Source organism: Euleptes europaea, chromosome 1 (genome assembly GCF_029931775.1).
Source record: "Euleptes europaea isolate rEulEur1 chromosome 1, rEulEur1.hap1, whole genome shotgun sequence".
NCBI lineage: Eukaryota > Metazoa > Chordata > Lepidosauria > Squamata > Sphaerodactylidae > Euleptes > Euleptes europaea.
The window spans coordinates 169,792,135-169,807,901 of NC_079312.1; the positions used below are offsets into that span (position 1 = coordinate 169,792,135).

At 51.0% G+C, this 15,767-nt stretch overlaps 1 protein-coding gene across 1 annotated transcript; it reads right to left on the minus strand.

Annotated features, from left to right (window-relative positions):
- Positions 1–445: 445 nt before the first annotated feature.
- On the minus strand, positions 446–15,460 carry IGFBP6 (insulin like growth factor binding protein 6). The gene is made up of 4 exons (XM_056849478.1): positions 15,135–15,460; positions 6,246–6,423; positions 4,542–4,661; positions 446–559 (listed from the first exon to the last, which is right to left on the minus strand). The coding sequence occupies exons 1-4, from the start codon at positions 15,458–15,460 to the stop codon at positions 446–448; spliced, it is 738 nt and encodes a 245-aa protein (XP_056705456.1).
- Between the last annotated feature and the right edge of the window lie 307 nt (positions 15,461–15,767).

Genomic DNA, 15,767 nt, shown 5'->3' on the forward strand with positions numbered 1-15,767 from the left:
CCCTCCCCCTTTACGCATACAGCCTCTTCCCCTCCGTCTCTTACGGCACCATGCTGCCTGTCTACACGAACGCAACCTTGAGCGCTACACCTAGCATCTAGCTACTACGGCATCCCAAGCACTAAACTCGCATCCACCCAACGGAAAAGCCGGCTCAAGGGCCGGCAGCATCTTTGCACCCCCAATCGCTGCTAGCTTATTTGACGAAGCACCTTCCGTCGTGTGCTCGGAAGCCTCCCGTTGGCCTAGTTGCCGCTCGCCCTGGGTCTCAGGCCCTTTGTTGGGCTGTTGTCACAGAAGACAGCTGTTCCATGGGCGTAGCAGGGAACCCAGGATTCCAGCAAGATGGCAATCGTGCAATAAATTAAAAGTTAATGCTCTGCTTGAGTAGGGAGGTCCTTGGTCCAGAGTTTCTGCCGCTGGAACGTTGTGCGTCCTGCCTCGTTCAATCACTGCTCGGCAGTGGGCAAAGAGGGTTTTCCTCCGGGCCTTCCAGCCGATGGCCTCTCTTGTCCACACACCAACACTGGCCTCTCTTCTGCCCTTTGGATGCTCGGCACTGCAAGATGGGAAAGCAAGGAAGAAGAGATGGGTGGATCTCGAGCCCTTCCCCCCCCCCTTCTTAACCACTACGCCACGCTGGAGAGCCAGCATGGTGTGGTTAAGAGCAGGGGTTTGGAGCGGTGGAGTCTGATCTGGAGAACTGGGTTTGATTCCCCACTCCTCCACGTGAGTGGTGGAGGCTAATCTGGTGAACTGGATTTGTTTCCCCACTCCTACATGTGAAGCCAGCTGGGCGACCTCGGGCTAGTTACAGCTCTCTGAGAGCCAGCTGGGTGACCTCGGGCTAGTCACAGCTCTTAGAGCTCTCTCAGCCCCACCTACCTCACAGGGTGTCTGTTGTGGGGAAGGGAAGGTGATTGTAAACTGGTTTGATTCTCCCTTAAGTGGTAGAGAAAGTCAGCTTATAAAAACCAACTCTTCTTCCAACAAGCAGCAAAACCAGCTTTCTTGGTTATCTGGACTACTGAGAAACAAGTTGCAACCGCTCTTCCAGGGATCAATCCAGTGGGGAGACAATAGAGTTCTTTATTTCTGACTCAGACAGGGGAAGGTCAGGTCAGAAGACCGAGTGAGACATCGGGTCACCCAGCCTGACCCTCCCACCTAGTACAGGATTTCCACTTGCAGCAAATCCAGCTCTGTGTGCAGTGACTGACAGCAGCAAATCTCAAGGCTTTCCATCTTACTAGCAGAAAGGAAATAGCACCGGAGGAGATTTTGCTTCTGGAACTGTTGATACAGTTACATGGCTTGTTTTTTACCGCTTGGGCTCGGCCATATTTGAAGCCTTCCTCCGGCAGAGAGATAAAGGCTTCAAAGCTGGCGGAGTGGTGGAGCAAAGTGAAACATCTGGGGAGGGGAGCAAAGTGAAACATCTGGGGAGGGGCTGTGGCTCACTGTTAAAGCCTCTGCTTGGCATGCAGAAAGTCCCAGGTTCAATCCCCAGCATCTCCAAATACAAGGACCAGACAGTAGTTGATGTGAAAGACCTCTGCCTGAGAGCCAGTCTGAGTAGACAATACTTATCTAGATGGACCAAGGATCTGATTCAGTAAAGGCTTCATGTGTTCATGCATATATTCTTACATCTGTTAAAAGCAGAAATACCCTTCCATCCCCCCCTGTGGTGTAGTGGTTAAGAGCGGTGGTTTGGAGCGGTGGACTTTAATCTGGAGAACTGGGTTTGATTCCCCACTCCTCCACATGAGCAGCGGACTCTAACCTGGTGAACCGGGTAGGTTTTCCCGCTCCTACACATGAAGCCAGCTGGGTGACCTTTGGCTATTCACAGCTCCAAACTCTCTCAGCCCCACCTACCCCACAAGGTGTCTGTGGTGGGGAGGGGAAAGGAAGGTGATTGTAAGCTGGTTTGATTTTTCCTTAAGTGGTAGAGAAAGTTGGCATATAAAAACAAACTCTTCTTCCTCCCTGTGAAAGGTTTACCTGTAGAGTGTAAAACACTCAAAACTGCCTGTCCCCATATGCGTTTGTTCTCAGCAAAAAAAATTTATTTATTTTTTTGCATGAATCACTCTTCTGTGCATATCTACTAATTAGAAGGAGGTAAGGCCAGAGCGGTGACTTATGCAGAGATGCAAAGGGCAGTTGCCTTATAAGGCAGGTGATTCTGTTGGGTTTTGGCAGCGGGAACAACTGGGTGGTGTTACTCCCACTGCAGAGAGGGGGCAGAACTGGTCCACGCATCAGAGGTTGATTGGAAGGAAGCAGAACTACAGCTGCAAGCCACCCCCTCCCCTAGTCCCTAAAACGGCTTACCCCCTTTCCCTACAAAGCAATTCTTAGCAGGGAAAACTGAGGGGAGGGGAGCTGGGCGCGGGGGTGCCTTTCACAACTGCTTTAGCACAGGCACAGTGTGTGTGGGTGTCATTCCCACCCACTCCACCTGCTGCAGTTGCCGTGGTTGGTTTCTGCACTCCCACGTACAAGAAGATGTTGTTACATTTGCTTTGGGGTTTGTATGAAAGGCCCTGGGGATGTGTACGGGCTGTTGCCTCTATTACAGAGTGTGACCACTCACCTAAACATGGACACGAGCAGCAAAATAATATGTCTAGCCCACAAACTGCCTGGAGAACAGAGTTAAGCCTGAGAAACCATCCCTAGACTAGAACAAGAACTGGGACAGCTACATTGCCAGGTTTTTAGCTCTCCTATAACTTTCAGGCTTCTTTAAGAAGAAGAGTTGGTTTTTGTATGCCGACTTTCTCTACCACTTAAGGGAGACTCAAGCCAGCTTACAATCACCTTCCCTTCCCCACAACAGATGCCCTGTGAGGTAGGTGGGGCTGAGAGAGCTCTGTAACTTGCCCAAGGTCAACCAGCTGGCTTCGTGTGTAGGAGTGGGGAAACAAATCCAGTTCTCCAGATTAGCCTCTGCCACTCAAGTGGAGTGGGGAATCAAACCAGGTTCTCCAGATCAGACTCCTCCGCTCCAAACCACCGTTCGTAACCACTACACCATGCTGGCACCCCAGATGAATAGGGGTGGAGCGTGAACGTCTTTAGGGTTAGTGAAGGAGATCCGTTACTAGTTTACTACACTACTGATGGAGCAACCTCTTCTCCCTATGCTCTTCTGTCATTTCGTTACACGTCAATTCATTTTGTCTAAGAATTAGAATAGAAATGCCAGGGGTCCTTCTGCTGAGTTCTCCACTTCTGTTATCAAACATCATCTCAGCAAGAGATGCCAGCAGCTGAACGTGGGGCTTCCAGCTTGTACAAAAGAAGCTCTACCCCTGCATTATGGACCCTTCCCCCAGTTTGGGAAGCTTTTCTTACTATTAGCCTTAGATGTATGCCGCAACAGTTCAAGCCCATTCCCAGGGCTCTGTGTCTTGGCAATGACGCTAAGCAAGTGCAGAACGGGTGCTAAGGTCTGAAATCAGCATCTAGAGAATCTCTCTTTTTAATCCGAAAGAGCAAGCTTCTATCCCCCCTTGGCTTGCCAAGTAAGTATATGTAGATGTGCTTGTTCTCTATGTATCATTTTCAGTTCTGGGTATAAAGGAAATGGCACTTGCCACAGCCAAGTCCTCTGTTTATCTCATCTTGAAGGGAAGAAATCTGCTTCCTGCCCTCTTCGATGCAGATCCAATCCCCACCCTCTTCCCCACCCAGCAGCGATGGTTCTTTTAATCCCCATGCTCAATGGTATGTGCAAGGCGGCTGGTTTTTATGATGAGTCTAAGCCACATTGTGCTACGCATTAGACCGCTGCTTGCAGCACAATCTACTTTTTCCATTCTGTCTGTGCAAAAAAACAAAACCTATTCCTTTAAATCGGCAACCAATTCCCCAGGAATTCCAGAGGCCTTAGGATAAAGGACTACCAAGCATAGGCAAGGTTACCCATGTTATTGCTATACGACACCGAATCAGCAGCAGTGTTCAAGCTGCATTATCTTCTGCGTTTATGCAGGGTCAGTTTTGATGCTCGCTCAAAACTGCTTTTTTAAATCCACCCTTTAAAATGACTATTCATGGTCCCGATGCAAGAGGAGAAATCCCACCCACCCACCCACGCTCGCCTGCGCCTTCGTTCCTTCGTTTGCATAGCTAAGCCACGGCTGTGATTTTTCATGGCTGCGATTTTTCATGGTTCCTTCAGTAAATGCTTCAATGCAGGGGCGGAGCAAATGCGAAGCAGGTATGCACAGGCTGAAGGTTCGGTGTGAAGAAATCAAAAAAGTATGCGGGGCACTTCAGCCTGGAACGTGCTGCTAATTACCAAGCATAATCCAACTGTTGCCAACTGAAGGGGACCAAGGTGTATCTTTACCATTCCTGCCATGTGGGAGCTGTGAACAACCAGGTTGTGACAACACAGCCATTACTCACTGGATTGGCATTCTAGACACAGAATGCGCTTCTCGGCAACAGCCGAAGGTCATATTCTTGACTGCCAGCCTCTCTGAGAACCACCCGTTCCGAGAGTGTCTCTTTTCGGTCTGTACCTGCTTCCGCCTGTAGAAACCCTTGGTGTCGCAGTTGGGAATGAAGATATCTTCACCGCTCAAGTAGAGCGGGGCCTTCAGCTCCTGCAAAACGGCTGCCAGATGGACACGACACGGGCCCTGCCAAGTAGAGAGAGACTCTTGTTAGGGTTAGCTGTGGGGTGGACTGAGAGGTTGAAACAAGGGGAGATGCCTGGCCTGGGTTTTATAGCACTTAAAACACACAGCTCTCTGGGGGCTTTGTCTCCCATCGAGTTCTTTCTAGAAGAAGAAGAGTTAGTTTTTATATGCCGACTTTCTCTACCACTTAAGGAAGAATCAAACCGGCTTACTATTGCCTTCTCTTTCCCTCCCCACCACACACACCTTGTGAGGTAGGTGGGGATGAGAGAGTTCGGAGAGAACTGTGACTAGCCCAAGGTCACCCAGCTGGCTTCATGTGGAGGAGTGGGGAAACCAACCAAGTTCACCGGATCAGAGTCCGCTGCTCATGTGGAGGAGTGGGGAATCAAGCCCGGTTCTCCAGATCAGAGTCCACTGCTCATGTGGAGGAGAGGGGAATCAAGCTGGTTCTTCAGATTAGTCTCCACTGCTCTTAACTATCGCTCTCAACCACTACACCACACTGGTGGTGTTTGAACGTGCACTTTGTACGTACCGAAAGCATGCCATGGAGAAGCACAGGCTGGAACTCTTCTGCCAAATGAGTCTGTTTCCCTCAGGCTGGGAGGGGTTTAGGGTTCCCATTTGCCCACACAGCAGGAGACCTCCAGGTAATTGAGGCCCTGCTGATACTCACCTGACTGGCAGGTGGAAATGGGAGACAAAGGGGGGGGAGTGCAATCATCCTGGGGATTTAAAAAAAAAAAAAGGCCCCATCTATTTACTGGAAGGAGCCCCGTGGCACAGAGTGTTAAGCTGCAGTACTGCAGTCAAAAGCTCTGCTCACGACCTGAGTTCGATCCCGACGGAAGTCGGTTTCATGTAGCCGGCTCAAGGTTGGCTCAGCCTTCCATCCTTCCGAGGTCGGTGAAATGAGGACCCAGCTTGCTGGGGGTAAAGGGAAGATGACTGGGGAAGGCACTGGGAAACCACCCCGTAAACAAAGTCTGCCTTGGAAACGTCGGGATGTGACGTCACCCCATGGGTCAGGAATGACCCGGTGCTTGCACAGGGGACCTTTACCTTTTTATTTACTGGAAGTTTTGACCATAGCGTTTCTGGCGATTCCTAGAGCTACCTGGAATTGATCAGGGAAGCTGTAGGCATCACCAGGAACTCTATGTTCAGAATTTCCTATAAGTAGACGAGGCCTTATTTTTCCTTTTAATTTTTTTTCCTGGGATGCCACCCTCCCAACTCTCCCTCTGGTTGCCAGTTATTGCCTGGCAACCCTGGGTGTGTGTGTGTTTCTACAGGGGGAGTGTTGAGCCATGCAATCATTCACCTGCATTATGAAGTGGTGTTGTCCCAGGAGGGTCATAAATGTAGACCGGGTTATCTCAAGAGAAGGCAAGAGAGAGAAATGGAGGCAGGCAGAGGACATGCAGAGTTGAAAAATTTCCCTGTATCACCATGGAGGAACAGCTATATAGGAAGAAGCAAGAGTTCTAGCAAGGTACAGCCAGGAGCGGGGAAATGCCGTCCCGACGTTCCCTCCAAGAAAAGGGGGGGGGTCCGAGCCCGAGCTCTCGTTCCACACACCATCTCAAAATCTTGCTTGGTATCACTGCTCAGGGAGAGCTGCTGGAGCTGGACGCTGCCCACGCTGATCTCCGGCAGGGGGGCCTGGCTCTGCAAGAGGAGGGGTTCTTGAGTCGAATGACCTGCCCGGCGAGTCTCCTTCCAAGCCTCACCTGCAGAGACAGAAAAGACCTTCAGCCTTCGTGATGTAGGCAAGGGGCCAGGCCCCGGGTTCTTTGCCTGACTACACAAGCGCGTCCTGGAAAACTCAGCTACCCACTGGATGTAATCAACCTCTCTGCCTTTTGGAGAGGGAAGACCACATTTATTTATATATTTCTTTCACGGTGGTTTACAACAGATCATAAGTAAAAGAAGAAGAAGAGTTGGTTTTTATATGACGACTTTCTCTACCACTTAAGGAAGTATCCAACCATCGGTGGACTTTGTGGACTAGGATGCTCCAGCTTCCCCACTCCTGCTGCAGCCCACTGAGCCCCCCATCTTTTTAAAATTATATTTTTATTACATAATATTAATAAAGATAAAGGATAAAAGAAAAATAGAACGGAGATTTCTTCAAATGAAACAGAAGGATTCATGCCAAGGACTCCGTTGGAGATAACATAGTAAACATATAGTATGAAGAAGAAGAAGAGTTGGTTTTTCTATGCCGACTTTCTCTACCACTTAAGGAAGAATCCAACCGGCTTACAATCACCTTCCCTCCCCCTCCCCACAACAGACACCCTGTGAGGTAGGTGGGGCTGAGAAAGCTGTGACTAGCCCAAGGTCACCCAACTGGCTTCATGAGTAGGAGAGGGGAATCAAACCAAATCTCCAGATCAGAGTCCACCGCCCCAAACCACCGCTCTTAACCACTACACATCAAACACTTGCAACATTACAACAATCAGTAATATGAAAGAAGTAGAATAGCTAAACCGAACTACCATTGTGACATAAAATCTCAATACAAGGGCTTGGTCTTAACCCACGGACGGAAAGAGCTAAGCGACTGAGAAGAGCTGCTGCCGGTCTGAATAGACAATACTGACTTTGATGGACCAAGGGTCTGATTCAGTATAAGGCAGCTTCACAACAAAAGGGGTGCCACACAACATCGGGACAAGCTGCCAAACTGAGCCTTTCCCTTGATGGATGCTGACCTTGCTTCAGCGGATGGTGGAACCTGGAGTAGGGTTTTGTTGGCAGAGCAGGAAGGTTCATACAGGAGCAGGGACTCCATCAGGTAATTTTGGTCCCCAGCCAATTTTAGGGCTTTACAGGTCAAAACCAACAACTTGAATTATTCCCAGAAACACAGTCAGTTTACTTCACAAAGCAGAGGAATAACACGCTCCCTTCTGCTTATATCCACTGGCACTGTCTTCAAGGGCAGCCCCATACAGAGTCTATTACCGTAGTCTAATCTAGACATTCCCAAAATACGAATGATGGTGGCATTGTCCTTGTCCCAACAGCATGTGCAGTTGACGGATCCATTAAGGCTGGTAAGGGTCTCCTCTAGTCATGGCCTCTGAGATTCCAGAAGTATGGCCGGATCTAGCAGAAACCCCTCCAATCCAGGACTGGAACTGCCCTAAAACAGTGCCCCCTACACCCAGCCCTGCACAAGATTGATGCCGTGGTCAATGGTATTTAAACTGCAAAGAGCTCAAGAGTTCCCTCTGCCCCTTTTGAGTAGAAGTCATGAACTACAGCGACCAACCCTGTCTCAGTTTCCAGGTAGGTCAAGAAAACTGAAATCCTCCAAAAGCAATAGTGGTTTGTCTGACCCGCCTTCCTCATGGCTTTGATCACTGGCAAACCTATACTTGCCTAAGTCGGCTGGATCCAGTGATGACTTTTAAACAGAAGGGCAGGTGGCATACACCCCTCCTTTCACCGCTGCATTTAATCATGCGAATGACGAGTTTCACCAGAAGGTCATGGCTGGTTATCGCCAGCCAAGATCAAGGAGGCAAGAGGTGGCACAAAACGTGTCTTTTTTGGATCCTTGGGTGACATCAAAACCCATCCAAGCAGATTTTATATAGCAAAGCCCAAAGTGGATTCTGGTATAGAATACCTTATTCAATGCGATGCCAAACTATGGAAGCCAGCACGTTTCAGTGTTACTGAAGACTTTTCGCAACTCTGAAAATGTCCACTGGATGGCATTCTAGATTTGAGTCCAGTAGCACCTTAAAGACCAACAAAATTGTTGGGGTATATAAGCTTTTGTCAAAGCTCCCTTCGTTAGATACCTGATGAAGAGAGATTTGCCTCTAGAAAGCGGATACCCAGCAAATCTTGTTGGTCTCCTAAGGTGCTTCTGGTCTCAAATCTAGCTCTTCTGCTGCAGACCAACACAAGCCGTATGCTTGACAACCCTTCTCTGGATGACATTCTGTAGGTATGGGGGGAAAGTATGTGGACCACAAACTGAATATGAGTCAACAGTGTGATATGGCGGCTAAGAAGGCCAATTCAATTCTGGGCTGCATCAATAGGAGAATTGTGTCTAGATCAAGGGAAGTAATACTACCACTGTATTCTGCATTGGTCAGACCTCACTTGGAATACTGTGCCCAGCTTTGGGCTCCACAATTTAAGAAGGATGTTGACAAGTTGGAGCGTGTCCAGAGGAGAGCGGCCAAAATGGTCAAAGGTCTGGAATCCATGCCCTATGAGGAGAGACTTAAGGAGCTGGGATGGTTTAATCTGGAGAAGAGAAGGTTAAGGGGTGACATGATAGCCATGTTTAAATATTTGAAGGGATGCCATGTTAATGAGGGAACTAGCTTGTTCTCAGTTGCTTCAGAGACTAGGACACGGAGTAATCGATTTAAACTAAGAGAAAAGTGATTCCACCTAAACATCAGGAAGAACTTTCTGACGGTGAGGGCAGTTCGATGGTGGAATGCACTGCCTCGGGAGGGGGGTGGAGTCCCCGTCTTTGGAGGTCTTTAAGCAGAGGCTGGATGGCCATCTGTCGGGAGAACTTTGATTGTGGGATCCTGCATGGCAGGGGGTTGGACTGGATGGCCCTTGTGGTCTCTTCCAACCTTGTGTGATTTTGTGATCCTCACAGAGTAGTTCCACTAATGGGTGCTAAGCCACATTTGGTTGGACTTGTTCTGAACGTTCCACCACCCACACCCTAGTTGTCAGCTCTCACACGTCATTCCTAGTAGTTTCTCCAAATACCTATTTATTGAGATACTTATACCCCACTATCTGTGGTCAATGGGAAAGAAGCTACCCTACTCCCCTATTCATGGAGGGGAAGTCCAGGATCAGTCTATCAATGGCACAGGTTAGTTGACAGCCAGAGTGGTGTAGTGGTTAAGAGCGGTGGACTCTAATCTGGAGAATCGGGTTTGATTCCCCACTCCTCCACATGAAGCCAGCTGGGTGACCTTGGGCTAGTCACAGTTCTCTTAGAGCTCTCTCAGCCTCACCTACCTCACAAGGTGCCTGTTGTGGGGAGGGGAAGGAAATTGTAAGCTGGTCTGATTCTTCCTTAAGTGGTAGAAAAAGTCGGCATATAAAAACCAACTCTTCTTCTTCACCAACCCCATAGATCAGCCAGGCCACTGACAGAGAAACTTGGCAAGCCAAGCATAAACTCCCTAACAATTCCCAGCAGGGAAACCTGAAAATCTGGTTTTGGCTTGGGACATCTAAGCAGGGCTTTCCCTCACATTCTTAAATGGGAAGCAAGGGATGACAGAAACCCATGTTTCTTGGACCCGGTTCAGACATGGGGCAGCAGAAATCTAGGGCGGCAGAACAAATGGCACCATTGCAGGTAGAGGATTCCAGCTTTAAACGTCGCTCTGAATACCACTTAGAAATGGTCCTGCCCCCCGGTATTGGGTTTCTATTTGCAGGGAGTTTTTATAAGGGAGCATTTATCCTCCACCTGCAACCTGAAACGGGGCAGGCCCTTTTACCACCTCATTCTCCCGTCTGTTTGAACTGGGTCTTAACTGACAAGAGGAGAGCAGATTTCACAAGCTCGGGTTTGGCATGATTCCCATAGCCTACCGGATCGGATTATAATTTGCCTTCTCAGTCCATAAATCATGAGAGAGATATGCAGACCACAAAATTCACACACACCTTTCCCCTCCTCAGCGTCTCCTGTGGCTTCCTCCCAAATTATAGGCAATTATAGGCTTCTTCTTCTTTTTTTTTAACCAGTCACCCACGGCTGTAATGACACATCGAAACAATGCAATGAGGTAACCTGTCCTGACAGATGAATTCTGCAACTCCTATATATTTTAGAAACTCATCGCGGTGCTTCTGCTAACCACAGGAAAGGGCAAAGAACGACATCTGACGGGGAACCTTGCCTGCTCGGTAGCTTCCGAGGGCCAAGTCACACGTACATTTGTCGAGTCCTGTCAACCAAAGCGGACTGCGAGTTGCACACGTGGAAGGAGGATGTGAAAACGACCCTTTTCTCTTTTTCTTTTCCAATCACCATGCCAGCGGCAGCAAAACGACGGTGCCCTCTCCGATCTGTTCAAACACAGCAACGCAACTTCTTCTGTTAACACAGGGAGCCAGCGTGGTGCAGTGGTTAAGAACGGTGGTTTAGAGCGGTGGACTCTGATCTGGAGAACCGGGTTTGATGCCCCACTCCTCCACCTGGGCGGCGGAGGCTAATCTGGCGAACTGGATTTGTTTCCCTGCTCCTACACACGAAGCCAGCTGGGTGACCTTGCACCAGTCACCCTCTCTCAGCTCCTCTCTCAGCCCCACCTACCTCACAGGGTGTCTGTTGTGGGGAGGGAAGGCGATTGTAAGCCGGTTTGATTCTTCCTTAAGCGGCAGAGAAAGTCGGCACATAAAAACCAACTCCTCTTCTTGTTGTTGCTCATGAGCATATATGCTGCCTTGTGACTTATCCAGTATCCCTCCATCAGGAACCAGGGCAAAGAGATTAAGTTCCAGCTTGCTCAAATGCAAGCAGAGCATGCTGTTCTTTGTAGACTACAGACCGCACGCTGCTGTCCAAGGGTGTGCAAGCCACAAACCACATCAGTTTCCAAGGCTGCAACCTCACTACGCCATCACTCTTTGCAGCTTTTTTTTTTTTTTTTTTGCCACAGACGCCGTCTAGATTTCAGGAGCATTATAGTTTAAATCACAAAAGGAAAACTAATCATCGAAAAAAAGGTAAAGGGAACAGAACAGGGACGGGGTGTGTGTGCACTGCTAGCTGAAAAACTGTGCGGAGAGTGTCCTAGGACAGGGATTCTCAACAAGGGGGAAAGTGCCGGGGGGGAATTGGGACCCCTATTCAGCAAAGTCCATGTTATTTAGAACACACCTTTTGAGATTGACAAAAAAAACCCTACAAACAAAAATAGTTAAGACACTGAATTATCTTGCAACATTTTATGGTGGTTTTTGAAAGTATTAATGGGGGACATGGGTCCTTTCGTTGCCTGTTTTGCCCTTTTTGAGAGTTGGTTTTGCCGCCTAGATGGGAGTTTATGGGGGTTCTTACTATTCACTTAGTTTTTTCTATGTATTTTATGATGTTTCGATGTGACCATTTTAAGTTAAATAAATAAATTTAACAATTGGGGGGGGAAGAGATAGACTATTTTGGGAAAGGGCGAATTATATTCTGAACAATGGTGAAAGGGGGGGAATGGAGCAAAACAGGTTGAGAACCACTGTCCTAGGAATTCAAGCCGGCTTTCTCTCTTCCCCCGCTGCTTTGGCTCACCACAGAGACTAGTGACTACTTGCACGCCATTAAGCAGAGGCATAAAAACGGGATCCTCCCATGAAGCCACTGGCTGCTTGGGGGATAAGTATGCAGCCCGGAGGGGTATGGGAGCTCTCCAAGGTGGGGAAGAGCTGGGGGTGGAGGAGGGAAAAGTTCCAGGCAAGGCACAGCATCTTTGAGTTGCTTCTCCTCTTTCCTGCCAAAGGTTTGCATTTCATCCGATGCCTTTTAGCAGCGGTGGAGGCTAATCTGGAGAACGGGGTTCGATTCCCCACTCCTCCACAGGAAGCCAGCTGGGTGACCTTGGGCCAGTCACGGCTCTCTCTGAGCTCTCTCAGCCCCACCTACCTCACAGGGCGTCTGTTGTGGGGAGGGGAAGGAGATTGTAAGCCGGTTTGATTCTTCCTTAAGTCAAGAGTTGGCTTTTATATGCCGACTTTCTCTACCTTTTAAGGAGAATCCAACCGGCTTACAATCGCCTTCCCTTCCTCTCCCCACAACAGGTGTGAGGTAGATGGGGCTGAGAGAGTTCAGAGAGAACTGTGACTGGCCCAAGGTCACCCAGCAGGCTTCATGTGGAGGAGTGGCGAATGCAACCTGGTTCACCAGATTAGAGTCTGCCGCTCTTAACCGCTACACCACACTGGCTCTCAAGGCAAGGAAATAAACCCTACCTTGAGAAGCTGGGGAGGACCCCCATCAACTACATTTTAGCAATCCTGATCTTGATTAAGACTTATCCAAACCAGATTAGCTACTCTCCTGCATACCCTTAGGATCCCTACTTCATTGAAGCCGCATGGAAAAGACAGTCTCCCATCACCAACTCGACCCTGGCATGGACTGGCATTCTACCAGGGGCCGTGGCTCATCGGTACAGCATCTGCTTGGTGTGCAGAAGGTCCCAGGTTCAATCCCCAGCATCTCCAGTTAAAGGAACCAGGCAAGTAGGTGATGTGAAAGACCTCTGCCTGAGACCCTGGAGAGCCGCTGCCGGTCTGAGTAGACAATACTGACTCTGATGGACCAAGGGTCTGATTCAGTATAAGACAGCTTCATGGGCCATTTAGGCATGGGGTTTTGTTGCCATGTTGCCACTCTTTCGATGCTAGTTTTCCCCATCTGAATTCTCAAAACTCAACAATAAGACCCCATGGAGATTTCTGAGGATTCGGATGGGGAAAATGGGCAAAGCCTCCCATGCATAAATGGCATATACTCATGTACCCAGGGCAGCTCGCCCGCATCAACTGCTCCTGGCCTCAATCTCTCCTCCTCAAAGAATCATTGACGATTTATGCATGGGAAGTTTTGCCTTGGATTTGCCGCTCTATAGATGGACATTTTCCCCATCCAAATTCTCAAGACTCAAAAATAAGCCCCCATGCAGGGTTTTGAGAATTCCAATGGGAAAAATGTGTCTCAAAAGAGTGGCAAATCCAAGGGAAAACCTCCCATGCATAAATGGCCATAGAGTTGGAAGGGACCACCAGGGTCATCTAGTCCAACCCCCCTGCACAATGCAGGATATTCACAACTACCTCCCCCCCAACACCCCCAGTGACCCCTACTCCATGCCCAGAAGATGGCCAAGATGCCTTCACTCTCATTATCTGCCTATGGTCATAGAATCAAGTCATATAGAATCATATAGAATCACAGAGTTGGAAGGGACCAGCAGGGTCATCTAGTCCAACCTCCCCCCCCCTGCACAGAGTTCATAATTATCTGGCTTGGAATGGGAATTTGTTCAGCTCTGAATGCTTGGATGTATTCCCATTCAAGTGGCATTCTCCTGAGAAGTTCATTTGCTGCTCAGAATGTAAAAGGAGATTCTTCTATGAGATTCTCCTGCCACTTCCCCCATGCTCCCCTCCCAAGACTGGCAGGAGAAAAATGGGGAATTTGACAGAAGCATAGAGCTTGAAAGGACTTCAAGAGCCATATAGTCCAACCCTCCTGCAAAACACAGGAAATTCACAACTACCTCCCCCCCAACACCCCCAATGACCCCTAGCCCAGAAGATGCCCAAGATGCCCTCCCGCTCATGATCTGACTATGGTCATAGAATCAAGTCATATAGAATCTCACAGAAGCACAGAGTTGGAAGGGACCACCAGGGCCATCTAGTCCAACCCCCTGCACAATGCAGGAAATTCACAACTACCTTCCCCCCAAAAAAACACCCCCAGTGACCCTTGCTCCATGCCCAGAAGACGGCCCAAATGCCATCCCTCTCATAGAATCCTAGAGTTGGAAGGGAGCCTAAGGGTCATCTAGTCCAACCCCCTGCACAATGCAGGACATTCCCAACGACCTCCCCCCATACCCCCAGCGACCCCTGCTCCATGCCCAGAAGACGGCTCAGATGCCCTCCCTCTCATAGAATCCTAGAGTTGGAAGTGAACCCCAGGGTCATCTAGTCCAACCCCCTGCACAATGCAGGACATTCCCAACGACCTCCCCCCATACCCCCAGCGACCCCTGCTCCATGCCCAGAAGATGCCCAAGATGCCCTCCCACTCATGATCTGACTATGGTCATAGAATCAAGTCAAATAGAATCGCACAGAATCAGAGTTGGAAGGCACCCCCAGGGTCATCTAGTCCAACCTCCCGCACAATGCAGGACATTCACAACTACCTCCCCCCATACCCCCAGTGACCCCTGCTCCATGCCCCGAAGACGGCCCAGATGCTCTCCCTCTCACAGAACCCTAGAGTTGGAAGGCACCCCCGGGGTCATCTAGTCCAACCTCCTGCACAATGCAGGACATTCCCAACGACCTCCCCCCATACCCCCAGTGACCCCTGCTCCATGCCCAGAAGACGGCCAAGATGCCCTCCCTCTCATAGAATCCTAGGAGTTGGAAGGGAGCCTCGGGGTCATCTAGTCCAACCTCCCGCACAATGCAGGACATTCCCAACGACCTCCCCCCATACCCCCAGCGACCCCTGCTCCATGCCCAGAAGACGGCCCAGATGCCCTCCCTCTCACAGAACCCTAGACTTGGAAGGCACCCCCGGGGTCATCTAGCCCAACCCCTCGCCCAACGCAGGGAATCCACAACCCCCCCCCCCAGCCGCCCATAACCCCTGCCCAGAAGCTGCCCCGGCTGCCCCCTCCCCCGGCGCGGGGACTCTCACCCGGCGCCGGCTGGCCCTCCGTCCGGTTCCTGCTGGCCAGGCCGGCCAGGCACACGCCCTTGCCGCGCAGCAGGGCGTGCAGCGGGGCGCGCTCGCCCAGCCGCGGCACGCAGCGCAAGCCCCGGCCGCAGCCGGGCGTGTAGACCCCGCAGGGCTCGCCCCGCGCCCGCCCGCCGCAGCCCGCCTTGGCGCCGCAGCCCCCGTCCCCGGCCTCGGGGGAGCCGCAGCCGGCCGGGAGCGGGCAGGCGGGCCGGACCCGGGCTCCCCCCGCCGCCCCCAGCCCGGCCAGCCCGGCCAGCAGCGCCGTCGCCAGCCACAGCGGCGGGAGCATGGCCGGCTCGGACACCGCCTGTGCGCTCCGGGGCCCCGCGGCGCGCGCCTTAAAGGCGGCGCCCAGCCCACCGCCCGCCTGGGAGGCGGCCAGGGGGCGGCGGCGGCGGCGGGGTGGGGCTGGCGGCGGGCCGGGCAGCGCATCGCGCGGGGCAGCCTCCTGCGCGCTGGCGTTGCGGAGCACCGGGCCAAGGGGAGGCGGGCGGGCCGGCGCAAGGCGCGCCAGGGCGGGTTGCAGCGCCGCGCTGTAGGATCGAATCACGGCGCTGGAAGGCACCCCCCCGGGGTCATCTAGTCCGACCCCCCTG

Coding starts and splice junctions, on each gene's coding strand:
- IGFBP6 (XM_056849478.1), bottom strand. CDS start 15,460: ATGCTCCCGCCGCTGTGGCTGGCGACGGCGCTGCTGGCCGGGCTGGCC. Junction 6,424..15,134: donor CGGACGGAGGGCCAGCCGGC/GCCGGGTGAGAG, acceptor TACATCACGAAG/GCTGAAGGTCTTTTCTGTCT. Junction 4,662..6,245: donor CCAAGCAAGATTTTGAGATG/GTGTGTGGAACG, acceptor TCTACTTGGCAG/GGCCCGTGTCGTGTCCATCT.